This window comes from Erpetoichthys calabaricus, chromosome 4 (assembly GCF_900747795.2).
Source record: "Erpetoichthys calabaricus chromosome 4, fErpCal1.3, whole genome shotgun sequence".
Taxonomy (NCBI): Eukaryota; Metazoa; Chordata; class Cladistia; order Polypteriformes; family Polypteridae; genus Erpetoichthys; species Erpetoichthys calabaricus.
Window position 1 is genome coordinate 170577180 of NC_041397.2, and position 18713 is coordinate 170595892.

The following is an 18713-nucleotide window of genomic DNA, read 5'->3' on the forward strand; positions in this document are numbered from 1 at the left end:
TTTGCTTGTTGTTGTTTTTTTTTCTTTATTACACTGCTAAATGAAATTGGTTCCTAACAGTTCCAAAATGTGTTTAATGTAAAACTAATGCCACCAATAATTTCTGACTCATGTAATTTCTCCCATTATTCCATCATTGTTAAGATGGGGGGTTTGCAGATTGTCCTATTGATCTTAGCACCACTTCATAGGAAGAGTGTATGGGCTTTCAATTCAGTTTATCACTACTTTCTGGTGGAGTGTTTGTTACTCATTTACCTCATTCTAACCTTGCAAAATCATGCTGGTGGTTTCCCTAAGATAAGGCAAAGACCTCTTGCGCTTTCAGCTGTAAATTATATTTAGTTAACCCTTGAGTTACATTCACTCTAATAGTTCATTCAGTTATGGCTTCAAATGTAATAAATTACATAATAAACTGTAATAAACTGTAGAAGATTATTATACATTAACTACAAATTTAATACTAACATGTTGTTAGAATGGAAACTGGCAAAAAGTGAAAAGAACATCACATGCCTCTCTACCACTTAAAACTTTAATGTTTTAGCAAGATGGCAAGAATGTAGCAGTCTCATGTAGGAAATAGCTTGTCATTGCTTATTTCTGCTTCTTTCTCATTTTTCATCCGTACTTCAATATTGGGTTAATGCAAATATTGGATACATGCATATATTTTGTTTCTATTTTGTAATTTATTTATATGGCTGGCGCCCTGCCCGGGGTTTGCTTCCTGCCTTGCGCCCTGTGTTGGCTGGGATTGGCTTCAGCAGACCCCCATGACCCTGTAGTTAGGATATAGCGGGTTGGATAATGGATGGATGAAATGATCAGTATGCATTTTACAACAAAAAAATATATTCATAACAGACTCTCATTACTTATGAAACAAGCCACTTTTCAATGACAGGAGTTCTGGGTGTAAAATTTCAACAAAAAATATCTAGAAAAATATTACGTATTCCATATTCTACTTAAACTGTCTTCATAAACTAACAGAGGTAAGAATATAGGTGAAATTGCCATTGAGAATAAAGAAAAAAAAGACTTTTACATTAAAAATTGTAAGCATAAGAAAATCACTCTAAAGCCAATGTGGTTTTGAAGCCACAAGAAAACTGCAGCATCCACATGATAAAGATCTTGCAGGGCAAAGGAGAACATCCAAAATTGGCTAAACAAAAAGAAAACCAAAAACACTACAGTATTGGGGCATTACAAAAAGGAAATAGATTATAACTGGAGAATAAACATCAATTTACATACCTTTTAAAACAGTACCACAACCTACACTACTCATAGACAAGCAAAGAGAAGTGAATACCAACATAAGAATGACCAAATTGGAGGACAATGAGTATTTATAGAAAATACACAAATTCTGTTAGCTCATTAGGTCCTATAGGGTCCTGCATGATAAGAGTGAAAATTCAATAAACCTTAGAAATTGCTGTTCTTAATCACTTCCTCCTTGATGTGGGAAAACAACTTCTAAGACAGTGCATTTCAAACCTTTTCACAAATCATTAGCCTCTGTAAAGTGACAAGACACAGAGTGTTTTGTATCACATTTTCAAATATTCAGTTTATTTTCAATGGTAGTAACTTTCTGCAACATTATACTAACATACAAGTGTGGATATGAACACAACAACAAATAGACCACAATTTCTGCATTGACATTAGACCTATGCTTCAGAGGGTTTCAGAGTAATACGATCTATTAGAATAATAATGATGTTTCATTAATAAACATGTTCTTTTTTTGGCTGCTCCCATTAGGGGTTGTCACAGCAGATCATGTTTTTCCATATCTTCCTGTCCTCTTGCTCTGTTACACCCATCACTTGCACGTCCTCTCTTCCCAGATTCATAAACCTTCTCTTATGCCTTCCTCTTTTCCTCTTGCCTCTTTTCCCAATATACCAAGCATCTCTCCTCTGGACATGTCCAAACCAATGCAACCTCGCCTCTCTGACTTTGTCTCCAAACCGTCCAACCTGAGCTGACCCACTAATTTACTCGTTCCTAATCCCAATGCAAATCTTAGCATCTTTAACTCTGTCACCTCCAGCTCTGTCTCCTGTTTTTTGATCAGTGCCACTATTTACAACCCATATAACATTGCTGGTCTCACTACCGTCCTGTAGACCTTCCCTTTCACTCTTGCTGATACCCGTATGTCACAAATTATTCCTGATACTCTTCTCAACCCATTCCACCCTGCCTGCACTCTCTATTTCACCTCTTTTCCACAATCCCCGTTACTCAATACTGTTGATCCCAAGTACAGTATTTAAACCCATCCACCTTTGCCAGCTCTACTCCATGCATCCTCACCATTTCACTGACCTCCCTCTCATTTACACACATGTATTCTATCTTGTTCCTACTGACCTTCATTCCTCTCCTCTAAAGAGCATATCACCACCACTCCAGGGTCTTTTCAACCTTCTCCCTATGCTACAGATCACAATGTCATCAGCAAACATCATAGTCCAGATCTAATCACAGTTCTGGCTAATCTCGTCTGTCAACCTGTCCATCACCACTGCAAATAGGAAAGGGCTCAGAGCCGATCCCTGATATAATCCCACCTCCACGATGAATGCATCCGTCTCTCCTACCGCAGCCCTCACTACTGTCATGCTTCTCTCATACATATCCTGTACAACTCTTACATACAGTACTTCTCTGCCATTCCCAACTTCCTCATACAATACCACAATTCTCTCAAGGTACCTTGTCATATGCTTTCTCCAGGTCCACAAAGAAGTAATGCAACTCCTTCTGGCCTTCTCTATACTTCTCTATCAACACACTCAGAGCAAACATCGCATCTGAGGTGCTCTTTCCTGGCATGAAACCATACTGCTGCACACTAATCATCACCTCCCTTCTTAACCTAGATTCCACTACTCTTTCCCATTACTTCGTGCTGTGGCTCATTAATTTTATCCCCCTGTAGTTACTACAGCTCTGCATATCCCCTTTATTCTTAAAAATTGGTACAAGTACACTTCTTCTCCTCTCCTCAGGCATCCTCTTACTTTCCAAGATTCCATTAAACAATGTTATTAAAAACTCCACTGCCATCTCTCCTAAACACCTCTATGCTTCCACAGGTATGTATTCTGGACCAACTGTCTTTCCATTCTTCATCTTCTTCACAGCTGTCCTTACTTCCTCCTTATTTATCGGTTTCACTCCTGATTCCCTAATGCCACATCATCCAACCTTCTCTCTCTCTCTCGTTCTCTTCATTCATCAACCTCTCAAAGTACTCTTTCCATCTATTCAACACACTATACTTGCTTGTGAGTACATTTCCATCATTATCTTTTATCACCTTAACCTACTGCTCATCTTTCCCAGCTCGGTCTCTCTGTATAGCCAATCGGTACAGGTCACTTTCTTCCTCCTTAGTGTCCAACCTGTCATACAACTCATCATACACCTTTTCTTTAGCCTTTGCCACTTCTCTCTTCACCTTACGTCTAATCTCCTTGTACTCTTGTCTACTTTCTGCATCTCTCTGACTATCCCACTTCTTTTTTGTCAACCACTTTCCCTGTATACTCTCCTGTACTTACCCACTCCACCACCAGGTTTCCTTTTCCTCCTTCCTCTGTCCAGATGTCACGTCAAGCACCCTTCTTCTTGTCACCCTTACTACTTCTGCTGTAGTTGTCCAGCTGTCTGGTAACTCTTCACTACCACCCAGTGTCTGTCTTACCTCCTCCCTGAACTCAACCTTGCAGTTTTCCTTTTTCAACTTCCACCATTTGATCTTTGGCTCTGCCCTCACTCTCCTCCTTTTCTTGATCTCGAACGTCATCCTACAGACCACCATCCTATGCTGCCTAACTACACTTTCCCCTGCCAACACTTTGCAGTCTTCAGTCTCCTTCATATTGACCCTCCTGCACAGGATATAATTTACCTGTGTGCATCTTCCTCCACTCTTGTACATCACCCTATGTTCCTCCCTCTTCTTAAAATGCATATTCACCACAGCCATGTCCATCCTTTTGGCAATATCCAATATCCTCTGACCTTCTTCATTCCTCTCCTTGACACCATACCTACCCATCACCTCCTCGTCTCCTCTGTTCCCTTTGCCAGCATGTCCATTGAAATCCGTTCCAATCATCCAACTCACTCCAAAAATCTTCTTTCTCATCCATTGCACACCCAACTTGTGGGGCATATGCACTAACAACATTCATCATCACACCTCCAATTTCCAGCTTCATACTCATTACTCTGTCTGACACTCTTTTCACCTCCCCAGTGTGGTGGAAATGCTACCCTTGCACCTGGAAGCACTCTGGGTGTACACCATCCCTGGTCTGTCAGCACATCCTGGTGTCCCGGAAGCACTGTCCCCCAGGGATCAAGGACCATCCAGGTGCCCAGGGAAGAGAAGTGCTGCTCTCCCGGTCTCTCCTTCCTCCAGGCGTCCCAGCGGGGCAGGGTTCCTGGCCGCCTATCACAATAGGGTCAATGTCCCATTTTGCAGTCAGATGGAATGATGCCTGTCTCAAAAATGGAAAGCAAAGATTGCTTACAATGCCATGAGGACAGGCTTACCACCAGCCTGGAGAATTTCATCCCGGATACCACAGATCCCTGCAGCCTTCCTTCTCCTCAGTTGGTTCACCGCATGTGTAATCTCAGTGAGACTGAGTGGTTCACAGCTAATTGAATGATCAGCCTCAAGGACCATTGAGCAAGAGATATCCAACATCAAAGCTGGAGGATCAGCTTTAAACAGCTGCTCAAAGTAGCCAGCCTAGCGGGTCACAACTGCAGTGTTATCCGTAAGGACTGTTCCATCAGCCGCCCTGACTGCAACTCTCCGAGGAACAGATTTGGATGTGTGTAATGCTTTGATTCCTCTGTAAGGAGGACGTTGGCCACTATAGATGGTGTGTCACTTACTCACAGATTCCTCTAACAAACGCCTCCTTATCTGCCATCAGAGCCCTCGCTCCCAGTTCCGGTACAGACTAGAGTTGCCATCAAGCCATGCTCTCAATCATATCCAGAGTGCCCTGCCAGATGAAACACCTCCTTCTGGGAACACCAGTAACACCAACACAACTCTTAGCAACTTTCAGGGTCTTGTCACAGAAGGTTTTCCACATCACATTAGGATCGGCAGTTTCACCCAAATCTGTAAATTCCTCACACAAACTGCGTGCAAACTCATCAGAAACAGCCTGATCTTGGAGTATGGCCAGGTCCAGCCTCATTTTCCTAGTACGTGGTACTCTACTGGAACTAAGCTGGATCTTCAGAGTAGCAACAACAAGTCTTTGGTCAGAATTCACAAACTGGGCACTTTTGTAGATCCTGCAGTTTTCTAAGAGCTTTCAGCATCTGCCCACAAGGATGTGATTGATCTTCTTTACAGCACTACCAGTATTGGAGTACCAAGTCCAACGATGCGGCTCAGGGTTGTGGAACCAGGATCCAACTATTCACTTTTCCAAAGTCAAGGAACATGGAGCCACTTTCACCACGGTCACCAGACCCATGGGGGCTAAGACAATACTCATAGCCAGCCCTGTCCGCACCAGTGACTGCACTGAAGTCACCCATGACCAATGGATTGTCACCATGCATGCACCCGTCAAGCACTGTGTGAAGTTGTGAATAAAATGTATCCCTCACTGAGACATCACTCACCACGGTTGGAGCCTACACTGAGATCACAGACAAGGTACCCAGAGAGTGCTGTGATCTGAGTCTCATAATACGTTCTTTGAAAAAAGTGACATCAGACACCATCGGAAGAAGCCGATCCGCTACAGCTACTCCCTGAATATGACAGCCATCAGAGTGACCAGACCAATAAAAGGTGTACCCACCTACAGAGATCTGGCCAGTCCCAGTTCTGTGAACCTCAGTGAGTGCCACCACTGAAATGCGGAGTTTACACAGCTACTCCGACAGCCGAGGAAGATGAACGTCATGCTGGAGAGACAAGACATTCCAGGCACCTACCCGGATGGGCCGCCTCAAATTAGGACCCGAGTGCTGCCGTACAGTGGGCAACGCCTCAGCACCACACCAGTTTACATTTACTTACAGTAAATTTCATCTGCCACAAATCTATCCAAGCCTGTATGCTGTCCATGTCCCTATGTAATGATTTTAATGGATTCTAGATTTTCTGCCAACCCACCTATGTTGGTATCATCTGCAAACTTAAGCAGCTTGTTACTTATTTTCCTATCAATAGAAACAACTTCTTTCTTATTAGTAACTTCTTCTGAATAGTATTTTCTTAGCCTGAAGGGTAACGCATACAAAATTGATTAGTTATGCTTGTCAACTAGTGGATATGGAAGCACTTGGATTTCTGGCTTATTCCTGATAAAGCATCTTTAGAACGAGCTACTTGTCAGCATTTGATTATTACTATTTTTCTCTTTCTAGATGGGGAAAGGTATAACATATACTGTACATTGCTGATTTTACTTTGTTTCTGTTTGTGATGAAAATACAATTATATGCAAATTTATAGTTGAAATGTAAACAAGGAGATCACAGATGTAACTATTTCTTTCCAACAATAAAACATTATAAATTATCTTTGTAATATGAACAGCCTATGAATGTACACATACTATGTAATATGTCAGGTAGTCTGTGAATTTGTATGTTAATGTTCTAGGAGATGGCCTGGAACTGTTAATGATTATAATGTCTTTAATAACAGTCTTTAAAATGTACAGTTTGATTAATGTTTTCAAAATGGAGATAAGTGTTTATTGCTGTTTCTTGCACTAATAGAATTACATTTATTAAAATGAGTTATTCAAGGCTAATTGTTCATTAAAACCTTTAAACATTGTAGTGTTTGTGACCATCCCAAGAATGAAGAAGAGTGAGAAGTACTTGCGTGTTGTCCATCAGCACTTAGATTCCACATTAATATGGAGTCTACAAATCCTCACAGAGACACCAACTCCATTAGATTATTCATGCTAGGATTCCAGAGACTCTAAGAACCACATGCTATGGCCAATTCATTTTAGCAGATAAGAGCTAGAGGCAGGTGCTTTGTTTAGCCGACCACCCTAAACCACCACATGGCTCAGCCCTTTTCACAATTGCAAATCTGGCTTAAGTATAGTTAAAAGGAGATATAATGTTCTGTTTAAGTTGTTAACCTGTGCACCTTCAGTACATTAAAAATTAGGTGTGCCTTCATCTGTCCTGTTCTTTTAAATAAGAGCTTTTTGTTACAAGTATTGTGGAATTTGCAAATCCAGCAACTTAAGACAGAAATGTTTTGGTTCTCATTTCAGTAGATGTTTTGGAGAACTTTAGGGATATTTTATTTTAACGTAAGTTACAGCAGCATTTTAAGTTTATAAAATTACAGTTTAAGCTAGATGGTTGTATATGTGGGTTTAAGCCCAACAGTGATTAATGGCAATGAACTTTACGTGCATATTATGTGCACCCCTGGGAGAACAGGCAATACAAACTGTTGAATTTCCTGGTGGCTTGATTGTGAAATTTCACCCTTTGGTCAAACTGATTAGTATTATTTTATCATGCAACTAAATATATCTAATCATTTGACATTATTTTCTGAAGATGATGGGATATTTTATGGCTAATGTAGATTTATTTATAAATATTAGAGCAGCAATTATGTTTTAGGTATTTAGTCTATTTTCCTTACAGTAGCATGTTTAATTACAGCTTCACCAAAGTATTTCTGACAAGCACATGTAGGTAACTCATGTCTGGACACAAGCAACCCTTTTGTTTAACATCTATGGCGTTAACCGTTGGGCCACACTGCCTATGACCTTTGATTTAAAACTTGCTTGGAGCAACAGGAAACGATTGGGAAGGAAACTGAAGCAGCGATTGTTTATTAAATACACATGGACCCAACTGGCTGATTTATTTCAAATTCATCTAGTTGTTTGCTACAGCAACAGAAACATTCTTGTCATAGTCTGCTATGCACATCTGTAATATAAAATATCCTCATTTCATAAACATTGTTCATTGATAAATGGCCATTTAACATTCATATTTTTTGCGTGCATGATAAACATACTGGCATGCAACTAATTATCAGCACATACCTTCAAGGACCCAGCCACATGACTGATTCTTCCTGGCAGTAGTCTGCAGTTTCTGCTAAGGTTTGAAAATGTTTCTTTGAAGATGGACCCTCTTTGACAAAATGGAAACCTTGCATATGTGTTAGGGTAAATAATGCAAAATGTCTTGACAGATTTTTAAAAAAATCTTTTTTTTCTTTTTTGCACAGAAGGTTTAGCAATTCAGAAAATACTAGCAGATGTAAGACAAAGGAAGCCAATGATCTGGCCCCTCGAGTGCACCGTTGTTGATTGCCCTACTTGGAACATCCTTTGTTTGGACTGAGCAAGTAGAAAATTATATGGTATTTTCCACTTCTTTGTAATAGAGTAATGAGTGATTTGTAGATGTTTCTTAAATCCTACTTTTTTCTGGTCTATGTTTGTATACTAGCTCTGATCATCAAGCCTCTCCCGAAAAAGCAGCACATTTATGTTAGCACTTTTAAAGCCCACTAGAAATGTTACATTAGTTCTTAGAAAAGATGCTGGAAGGCCTTTAGAAAGACTATCTATTGAAAATGATGGCAAATTGTGGTGAGCAGAGTTTGGATTTTGGCATGCATATAAAATACCAAGATCTGTTTTTTTTTTTTTTTTTTATGCGTACTCAATTCCACAATTTCTATTTATGCAAATGATCATCAAACTGCAAAAACATTTGAAGTGTCCTTTAATATTGTAAATACTTTTGTTTTTATGTCCTTAAATTATGCTGTTTTTTACTTGTACAATAATTGTTTATTTAATAAAACACACAATAGTTTTCAGCTCATCTTATATTGAAGATGTCCCATTTTGCGCAAAGGACAAATGGTTTTGATTTGAATTTTCGGTGAAAAATTCTCTACATAGAATGTGCCACCAAGCCTGTCCTTTGGATAGTGCAACAGGGGACTTCACACTGAGCAAGAGTAAAAATGTATTTCTAAATTTTTGTTCTTAGTGATATTCCTAAGGTATTAGGATAGAATTCCTTTTTGAGTTTTCAAGTGTTTTTCTCTATTGGTTCTGATAATTTTGTTTTAAATCATTGACAGCCATTTGTGGTGATTCTTTTTCACTTGTGATAGTTAAATAATTTTTGGACTGTTGCACCTGCCATCTTGATTTGCTTGCCTCCATTTTGGAGTTACTGCAGTTAGTGCAAAGATGTCCTTTGTTAAGGGTGCATCCTCTGAGGACATGGCACGACATGATGTGTGAAAAAATCCCCCTAGATTTTATTTCCTCAATCACATTGTGGACTCAAAATTATTTTCTAATCGCTCTTTAAAACTCTTTTACTAACAGAAGTTTGGCTAACAGCTTCTTTGCTATTGTTTTTTGCATCCACTATTTATGTCTCTTGTTTTGGCTTTGATGCTTGTGCTTTGTATCTGCCAGCACTGACCTTTGTCTGTGTTTCTAGCTCACTCTCAAAACTCCGTCTGCTTGCTGACATAACCCAACATCATGGTGAAAGATGCCAAGAGTACAACCTCTATTCAAGTGGGCAAATCTTGACTGAATGAGGAAACAATATGACAATTCCCTATAGAAAAAAATCTACCATTAGGTCATGTTGATGACTCAGGCGCTGCCGAGAGTGGCAGCCTTTTCAGCAGCTCCGTGTACAACTTTATTTTTCTACCTTTTATTTTTCTCTTTATTATTTTTTATTGATCACTCCTATCACTTTCTTTTATGTGGATTCGTTCCCTGGACACTTATACTATTACAACGTGGACATGGATTTTTACACACCAAGACTCGTCTATTCAAGTAGTCAACTTATTGTGAATTTCCCCTTGGGATCAATAAAGTATCTATCTATCTATCTATCTATCTATCTATCTATCTATCTATCTATCTATCTATCTATCTATCTATCTATCTATCTATCTATCTATCTATCTATCTATCTATCTAGTTTGCTGTCTGGTGGCTTGGTTTCAATTGTATACATTTATTTTGGCTGTTTTGCTGCCATTTTGTCGTTTCACGCTCAATGCCATTTTGTGTCTTCATCATTAGGAAGTTTCTTGCATTGTTATGGGCATATATTCAAAGGATGTGACATTTGTCAACAATGCAATGGGTTTAATAGTCATCAAAAAGTTTATTTTTCTATCCAAGTTTGTGGATTCAAAATATTACCTCTCTTTGACCTTTTAAATCTTTTGCTTGATTATACAGTATGTTTATTGACTCATATTTCCACTTTGACCTTTGTTGTGGAGTACAAAATCTATAAATTTTCGCTTTGTATTTTCATTATATTTTGCACAAGACAAGAACAGATGAACTACCTTCAGGACACATCAAAACATATCCTCTTCCCAGTAGTACCACATTTTTAAAACAGCTGTTCTAACAAAGAAAGGAAGACATGTTGGTGCCTAAGGCTATTGATTAGTTTATAACCTGGGTATCTGGGACAACAAGTAGCTAAATTATTTTACAGCCTGGGAAAGGAAGAGGTATTAAGTAACATCAAAAAAGTTTTATTGTTTGGGAAAACAGACAGTGAATTCATTCATCATATTGACAGCCAGCCAATCAGAATACCTAACAATCACATCTTGCAAAACTCGCCAGTAGAATTTTAAAATAAACATGCCTCGTCTGAAGGGCGACATAGGAGGTAGGAAGATGAAGGGACAAAGACTTCAGGAAAAGGGAACAGAGCGACGTCAGAAGAGGGCGTAGGCAACATGCGGCCGTTTCCTTCTGATCATCAGAAAAGCATCTCATGAACAACTACAAGTGCTAGATCACAAGCCCCATGTGACATTCATCCTTGTCATCTTTACTTTTTCGTAAGCTTTTTCTAAAGACTATATACTGTATATCCAGACTTTACTATCAGTCCTATTTTCTATTATTCTTTATTCTACTGCTATTATTATTCCTGTAATAAAGACCATGCTGCTTTTAACTTTCTATACTTTGTCTTAATGTTTAGAGTGATTGAAGTAATAAGGTAGATTTCTTTGAGCACGTGGTACAGCTGGAGATTTGCCATTACCTCTATGCTGCGAGGGTTATTAAGGGCTGAGGGTGAGAGCTCCACCCAAAAGTAGGGAACAGTATGTAAAGTAAGGCATTCTTGGCTGATAAATGGCCTATAGTCAAGGATGATGAGGCTTTGTATGTTTAAATGTATTCTTGGAGACCAAAAGTAATATTTAGGTCTGAGATATCTTTAAAACATTGTATGTTGTTCCTGCCGATAATAAGTATATCTCTTGAAGTGCTAAGAGAGTGACAGGCTGTGTTATTCCTAAGGCACTTGTGCGGTTTAAAGTGCTAGAGGTTAACCAGTTATGTGTGTGTCATTCCTGGGGCACTGTTGTGATTAGGGTCTGTGTGTATGTAAGTCTCATGAAGTCGTAGGAGAGTGAGAAGTTGTGTTATTCATAAGGCACTTCTGTAGTTTTAAATGCTAGTGATTAACCAGCTGTGTGTGTGTCATTCATAGGGCACTGTTGAGTTTCTGTGTGTATGTGTATATCTATGTATGTGTGTGTTAATCTTAAAGTGCAACAATAGACCAACATGGTAACAAACTTGAGGGAAATACTACGATAATACAACCTTGATTTCTCTCTCACGTTTTGGCTTTGTTGCAGTATTCCTGTCTTTTCTGATTTTGATTATTTTTTGCATTTTTTGATTTTGCCTCTTCTCCTGCTTATTATTCAAATATACCTGCTAGCCTTCTAACACAAAACTGATGTGTTTGGTTCAAGTATTAGTGCAACAAAAGCACTGGTCAAGTCCTTGGCCCTGAGTTGAGTCAAGTTAAAGTGAGCATGCCTGCCTTGCATTCCATGTTGCCATGACAGGAACAATGTGATCATTAAAATATGAATGAAGTGTATTCAGTTTGCTAGAAATCCAAAAAGAGTTCATAACAGGGATGCTGTTAAGGGTTTTTTTATTCTTCTTTCCTTAGTGGCCATCTGACTTGTATGTTTTGTTGGACTGATTTCTAATGGGGCTGAAGGTAACTGTTATGTTTCTGCCAGAACTTCATCACAGATTCAAGTGTGTTTCTATCTATTCAATATTTTTGTTACTTTTAAATATTATTTTGCATATTATTTTAAATATTTAATAAATAATAAATATTAGTTTGTATATTAATTATTTTTTAAACTGTTTTCCTCACTTCCATTTCATTAATATTTTTGAACTTTGATATATAAAAGCCCTTGCCTTATTTTTAGGCCTGTGCAAATCAGATGCCTTCCTTTGGTGTTTGGAACTAAGCGGCCCAGATCTATGAAGAATGCAAGTTGATGTTATTTTTTGGAGGTCTGCATCTCCTTTTTGTTATTTGTGCATGACAGGATCCACAACCATAGCTGTTTATTTGCAGTGACCTAGTCGTACAAAAATTTCTAAATCTACATTAAATCTACATTAACTTCATCATATTGTAGCAAAATGATATTTGCATTTTTAGGACAGCATTTGTTAAGTAGAAATTGTAGTGTTACAGTGTTTTCAGAATAGGTCCAATTACTGTGTGGGAGACCATGGTGCTTTGAAACTAGAGTTACAATGTACTGGTGGCACATTCTGCTTACAGAATCAGTTGCATCTGTCTGAATGGTGTGTCCATTTTGTCTCATGTGTCTGGTGCAGCATCCCAAGGCTAGCATCCATAGCAATTCATGTTCTGTATTTTAAGGAAATCTTTCACAAGATGCCTGACTATTACTAAGTTATCATGAAAAAATCATTTTCTTTTGTTTATCATTTACAACTAATTGGCTAATTAGTTTGATTGTTAGATGTTTATTCTTTCCAATCAAGCTTTATTCAGAGTATTTCATTTTCCTTATTTTTGTTATCTTTGTAGTCTTTGAACTAATATTACTACCTAAACTTTTCCATTATTAGTTATTCATGTCATTTATTGATTAGTGATCAAGATCACTTTAGAAGAAATTGGACTGAAGTTTTCAGGAGAGCAAAAGTCACATCTTCCACTAAAGATGTCTGTATATAATAAACTGCAGTTATGAATCTCGGGTTTTGATTCTTGCTTCTTTCATTTTAACAAGTGTTTTTCACCTTTACTTTGATTTTGATCTTTTGATTAACTTGTTATATTTTTCAATTTTTTGCACATCATCTTTTTTTTTTATTTCTCATTATGTTTTCTCTCTTTTCAATCTTTTTAGTTTTTTGTGTTTTTTTATTTTCTTTTTGGCCAGAAACTTTTAACTTCTAAATGTTTTCCTGCTTGTTTTGTGGTTACCATGGCCTCTCATGAAAGAGATTGCCAATGCATTATTATGTGTCAGGTTTAAAAATAAGTTGAACCCATTAATTGATCGTTTTTTTAGGGGGCTTACATTGTTTTAGAGATTCAAGAACATGGGATTTGACTCTGTGGAGCAATGAGCATAGCCACATACTTTTCCCATGGATGTGTTTGCGTAATCAGTTTATAGCTATTTTAAAAATAGGTTTGGATAATTTTAAGGTCTTAGGTTATTCTTATTTTTTTTTAATTGCTATATTGTTTATATTCAGACAGATGCACATGTCTCACCATGTAGGATGAGTGAGGAAAGCACATACTTGTGGATTTGACCATATAGCCTGGATGTGATAGGATTTCACATGATTTTCTTGTGTCACATATTGTTTCTTTTTATTTGTCCATTAAAAAGTCTTGGTGACTCAGCTGCATGTTTTTTTCATATTAAATACTTTTGGTTTTATTTATTTGTTTGCATGCAAGTATGCGTGGCAGTGCAGCAGTGTATGATAATTCCATTTTTTTTATCTACCTGGCTCCATCTATTACATTCCTAAAGGTTGTACATTTTTCTGGTTGTAACTCCAGTTCTACTTGCACCACGGGTCTGTTTACGGTGGTGGTTCAGTCCTAACGAGCTGGCCATAGTAGCTTTCTGGTGACTTCTATTTTTTCTTGGTTGCTTACATAGCAAAGTTGTGACTGTCTTGTGTCACGTGTGGTCCTCAGCACAATTGACATTGTCTTTCTACAAAGACGACAAATCCTAGTCCTTGACAGTTGATGGCTTTGCAATCTATTTGTCTGGTCTGTGTAATCTGCCAGCCCAGGACATATCTGAAGCCTGCACAGCCTACTCAAACATGAAGCATCCACTGCCTTCAGCTTCTATCCTGTCTGCCCGCTTCTGTGTGTGCATATAGGGCTTTGCCTTGTTATGACTCCTGCTTTTGGTTTTAACTACAGTTCTATCTAGTGTATAGGCATATACCTATACAAAGTCAAAAATAAATAAAATAAAATTAACATGTAGAATTAACAAAAAAATAATTGCTTGGTGTTTTATTTTGGTTAGTGACAAGCTAACCAATCTCTCTCATTCTTTCCTAGGGCACGAAGCGGAAGCAGAAGCAGACAATGGCCGACAGTGAGATGAATCGTGTTGCCATCGTCGTAGAAGAACTCCAGGCACTCGACAAACAGATTCAGAAACTCCTGTCCAGACAAAGGTACCTTAGGGATTTGAAGGCTCGGCTGCTGAATAAACCATCCTTGCCATCTGAAATCGACATAACATCAACCCCGCGTTGTGCCGCTCACTTCCAAGGACAAGTAAGCTTCACCCCCGCACCTCGTAGGAGTGATGATGACACAGATGAAGACCTCGGCGTGTTTCAGCTATGCCGGCGGGGGTTCAAGGCTAGAACACCTCCATCGGCACAGGTGAACATCTTGACCCAGAACCGGTTCGACTCTCTCCGCGTCCCCAGTTTGCCTTCAACCCCAGGTGATGTAATTGTGGTAGGTGATTCGATTGTAAGAAACCTCAAAGTCGCATGCCCTAATCGGAAATCTTTTGTTTCTTGTTTTTCCGGTGCTCGTGTCCGAGATATAATGAGATGTGCGCCGACAATCTACGAAAAGCACAAGAACAGGGCAGTGGAATCCATTGTATTACACGCCGGCGTAAATGACATAAGGCACCGACAGTCGGAGATTCTCAAGGCTGACTTCGCAGCACTAATTAAAGACACAAAGGAGAGGACCCCATCAGCAAGGATCTTCATTTCGGGTCCACTACCTCTCTTCAGATGATCAAATGAATACTACAGTCATCTATTGGGATTAAACAACTGGCTGAAAGGCTTCTGCGAGAATCAAGACATCGGGTTCATCGACAACTGGGACCTCTTCTGGGAAAGGCCGCATTTCTTCAAGCGGGATGGCCTGCATCCGAATAGATTCGGCGCCCGGGTCCTCTCCGAAAACATCGCTAAGGTAATTTGTCTATCTTGACTATCTATTTCTACTCTTAATCCCTTCCATAATGCTATTGCTTTGCTAGGACATGATAATTGCTTAACAAAATCTTCCGTAAAAGTGCACAACATTAATACTCTAATAACCAATCTCAATGCACGTAGAAAATCTAGACAGTGCGGCATAAACACCAATAATTTAATTACAATTACTACTTTAGATGAACAATGTATTAAAACTATAAAAACAGAATATAGATTAAATAAAAAATACACACAGAGCGGCACTAACAAAAATAACTTAGTTTCTGTTCCAAATACCAATAACGCACATAGAATTCAGCTCTGCCCCATCCGAAACATTAAATATGGTACTATTAAATATTAGAGCTTTAACTAACAAGATGTTTTTTATCAATGATCTTATTAGTGATAGAAAAATGGATTTTATTGCACTAAGTGAAATGTGGTTTAGCTCAGATGGCGCGGCTATTCTAATCGAATCTGCACCTCCGGATTACAGTTTTACTCGTGCAGATTTCCAAGGAAAAAGAGGCGGTGGCTTGGTGTAAAGATGTCAGTTTTGGTAAATTCAAGTCCTTTGAGTATCTAGCCGTTGTTATTCATGGAGATTCTCACGTTCTAGTATTACCCGTGTTGTAGGAAACAGCCCGGACACAGACAGACGGACACGTTCATGTCACCCAACACACGTTTATTTACACTATTTACACAGAATATTAAAGTGCGCAACCCAGTGCCGCAGCACCAATCACCCCAAAGTCCAGGCCTCTTTCCACAATGCCTTTCCTCTCCCAGACCTCGTCCTCTTCCACCTGACTCCAGCCCTGAATGAAGGGAGGTGGCCCCTTTTATTGTCCCCCGGATGTGCTCCAGGAGTGCTCCGGCAATCTTCCACCGACACGCCCCAGTGTGGCGGAAGCGCCGGCTGCATCCCTGGAAGCACTGGTGTGGCGGAAGTGCTGAGGTCCAGGGCTCTCCAGGCATTGGGGCTCCCCCTGGCGGTGACCACGGGCCCCTACAGGGTTGAGCTTCAAAGATCTGTACCCGTGGTCCCCACAGCAACCAGGGCGGTCGCCCCTTCGTGGTCTGGAGGAGGCGTGAGCCCTCCTCCGGTCCTCTTGGGCGTCCCGGCTGGGTACCACCCCCAGCCGCGTGCCACAGTGTTTAGACCTCCTAAGTCTTTCTTTGAGGAATTCTCAGACTTAATGTCAATTTTAATTATGAACTATGACACACTCTTAATAGTCGGCGACTTTAACTTTCATATCGATAATCAGTTTGACCAAAAAGTAAAAGAATTCATGAACCTCCTGGACTCTTTTGATTTGAGACAGCTCGTTAATCAGCCTACACATAAAGCAGGTCATACGTTAGACTTAGTAATTACCAAAGGACTAAAAGTTGATGTAAAGCAGGTCATTGATACTGGTCTATCAGACCATTTTCTTCTACTATTTAATATAGAAATAATGATAGAAAACATTCAAGAGAAGCATATTGTTAAAAAAACGCTTCTTTGACTCATCAGCAGCTTTAAAACTTACAAACATTCTAAGTAATCAGTCCATTTATAGTGCCAAATATAATAGCGAGGATAATGTAAATAGTAAGGTGGAAAGATTTAATACTAAAGTGAGAGCTTCTGTTGACATAGTTGCACCTGAAAAGACAGTTAAAAAATCTTCTAGCATTGTTATACCATGGAAGACCCAAAGAGTGTCTGATTTAAAGAGAACATGCCGTAGAACTGAGTGTAAATGGAGGAAAACTAAACTAACTATCCACTATGAAATATTGAAGGTTAAAATAACAGAGTACAATAACACAGTCCGTCTTGAGAGGCGCTGCTATTTCTCTAAGATTATAAATAACAATGCCCTATATTCCAAATCGTAACCTTAGATCCTCAAATGAGTGTCTGCTTAGAATTCCAAGAGCAAAACTTAAAAGAAGTGGTGAGGCGGCCTTCTGCTGTTATGCACCTAAAATCTGGAATAGCCTGCCAATAGGAATTCGCCAGGCTAATACAGTGGAGTGCTTTAAAAAACTGCTGAAAACACATTATTTTAACATGGCCTTCTCATAACTTCACTTTAATTTAATCCTGATACTCTGTATATTCAATTCATTATAATTATTCATGGTGGCTCTAAAATACGTACTAACCCCTACTCTCTCTTCTGTTTCTTTTTCCGGTTTCTTTGTGGTGGCGGCCTGCGCCACCACCATCTACTCAAAGCACCGTGATGTTCCAACATTGATGGATTAAAAGCCAGAAGTCTGCATGACCATCATCATCAAGTCTTTCCATGAGAAACTTAAATACAAAAAGGAGTATTTCATTTATGTTTGGTAGAACGCCCAGAGGGGACTGGGCGGTCTCGTGGCCTGGAACCCCTGCAGATTTTATTTTTTTCTCCAGCCGTCTGGAGTTTTTTTTTTGTTTATTCTGTCCTCCCTGGCCATCGGACCTTACTCTTATTCTATATTAATTAATGTTGTCTTATTTTAATTCTTACTTTGTCTTTTATTTTTCTTTCCTTCATTATGTAAAGCACTTTGAGCTACGTTTTTTGTATGAAAATGTGCTATATAAATAAATGTTGCTGTTGTTATTTCACTGACTTGCAAGAAATGTGTCTCAGTTCCATTTAACCTGAGCAGCAAAGTAGCAATGATTTTAAGAATTATATTCAAGATATGATACTACTGGATCAAAATGCAAATATCGAGGCCAGGAGTCCTAGAAATGCCTAGCTTTTTATATAAGCATTCAAAGATTCAAGGAGACCTGCAGCTGTCACAGGAAGTGCTGGGGGAATTCCTCACTCTAGCAGTGTTTATCTTCTTAAATTCTAAAACATGTCATCAGATCAACTGTTATATTTAATTTGATCCATTTTAATAGTAGTAGTTTTGTCACATGCTTAGACTACTTACCTGCATATCCAACAACTATGTAGCCCCATACTAGTCCTCAGGAATCAATAGAAAGCACAAATCATTGTTCCTGATGTGTGGCTGCGCAGTTTGTTACCAGTACACTGAGTCTGAATCCTAGTCCCGTCACTGCCATTATGGAACAAGCAGATTCTCCTTATATATGTAAGAGGGTTTTGCCTTACTTGACCCACACTCTTAAAAATAAAGGTACCTGAGTTGATCCTCAGTGTGATACCATAAGGGAACCATTTTTGGTTCCCAAAGATCCATCCACATGAATGTTCCAGAAAGAACTTTTATTTATTTAGATCTGTAACAGCCTCCAGCAGACACAGGGAGAACATGCAAATGCAGCTTAAAAACTCAAGT

The 18713-nt window shown here is 39.0% G+C and overlaps 1 protein-coding gene across 1 annotated transcript in view; it reads left to right on the plus strand.

The window, feature by feature from the left end:
• Window positions 1-15834, plus strand: part of LOC127527414 (uncharacterized) — a 173958-nt gene extending 158124 nt beyond the window's left edge. Inside the window, exon 2 of the mRNA XM_051926081.1 lies at window positions 14533-15834. Coding sequence (XP_051782041.1) covers window positions 14533-15213 — 681 coding nt within the window. The 3' untranslated portion in view covers window positions 15214-15834. The remainder of the gene's footprint in view (window positions 1-14532) is intronic.
• Window positions 15835-18713: the final 2879 nt, after the last annotated feature.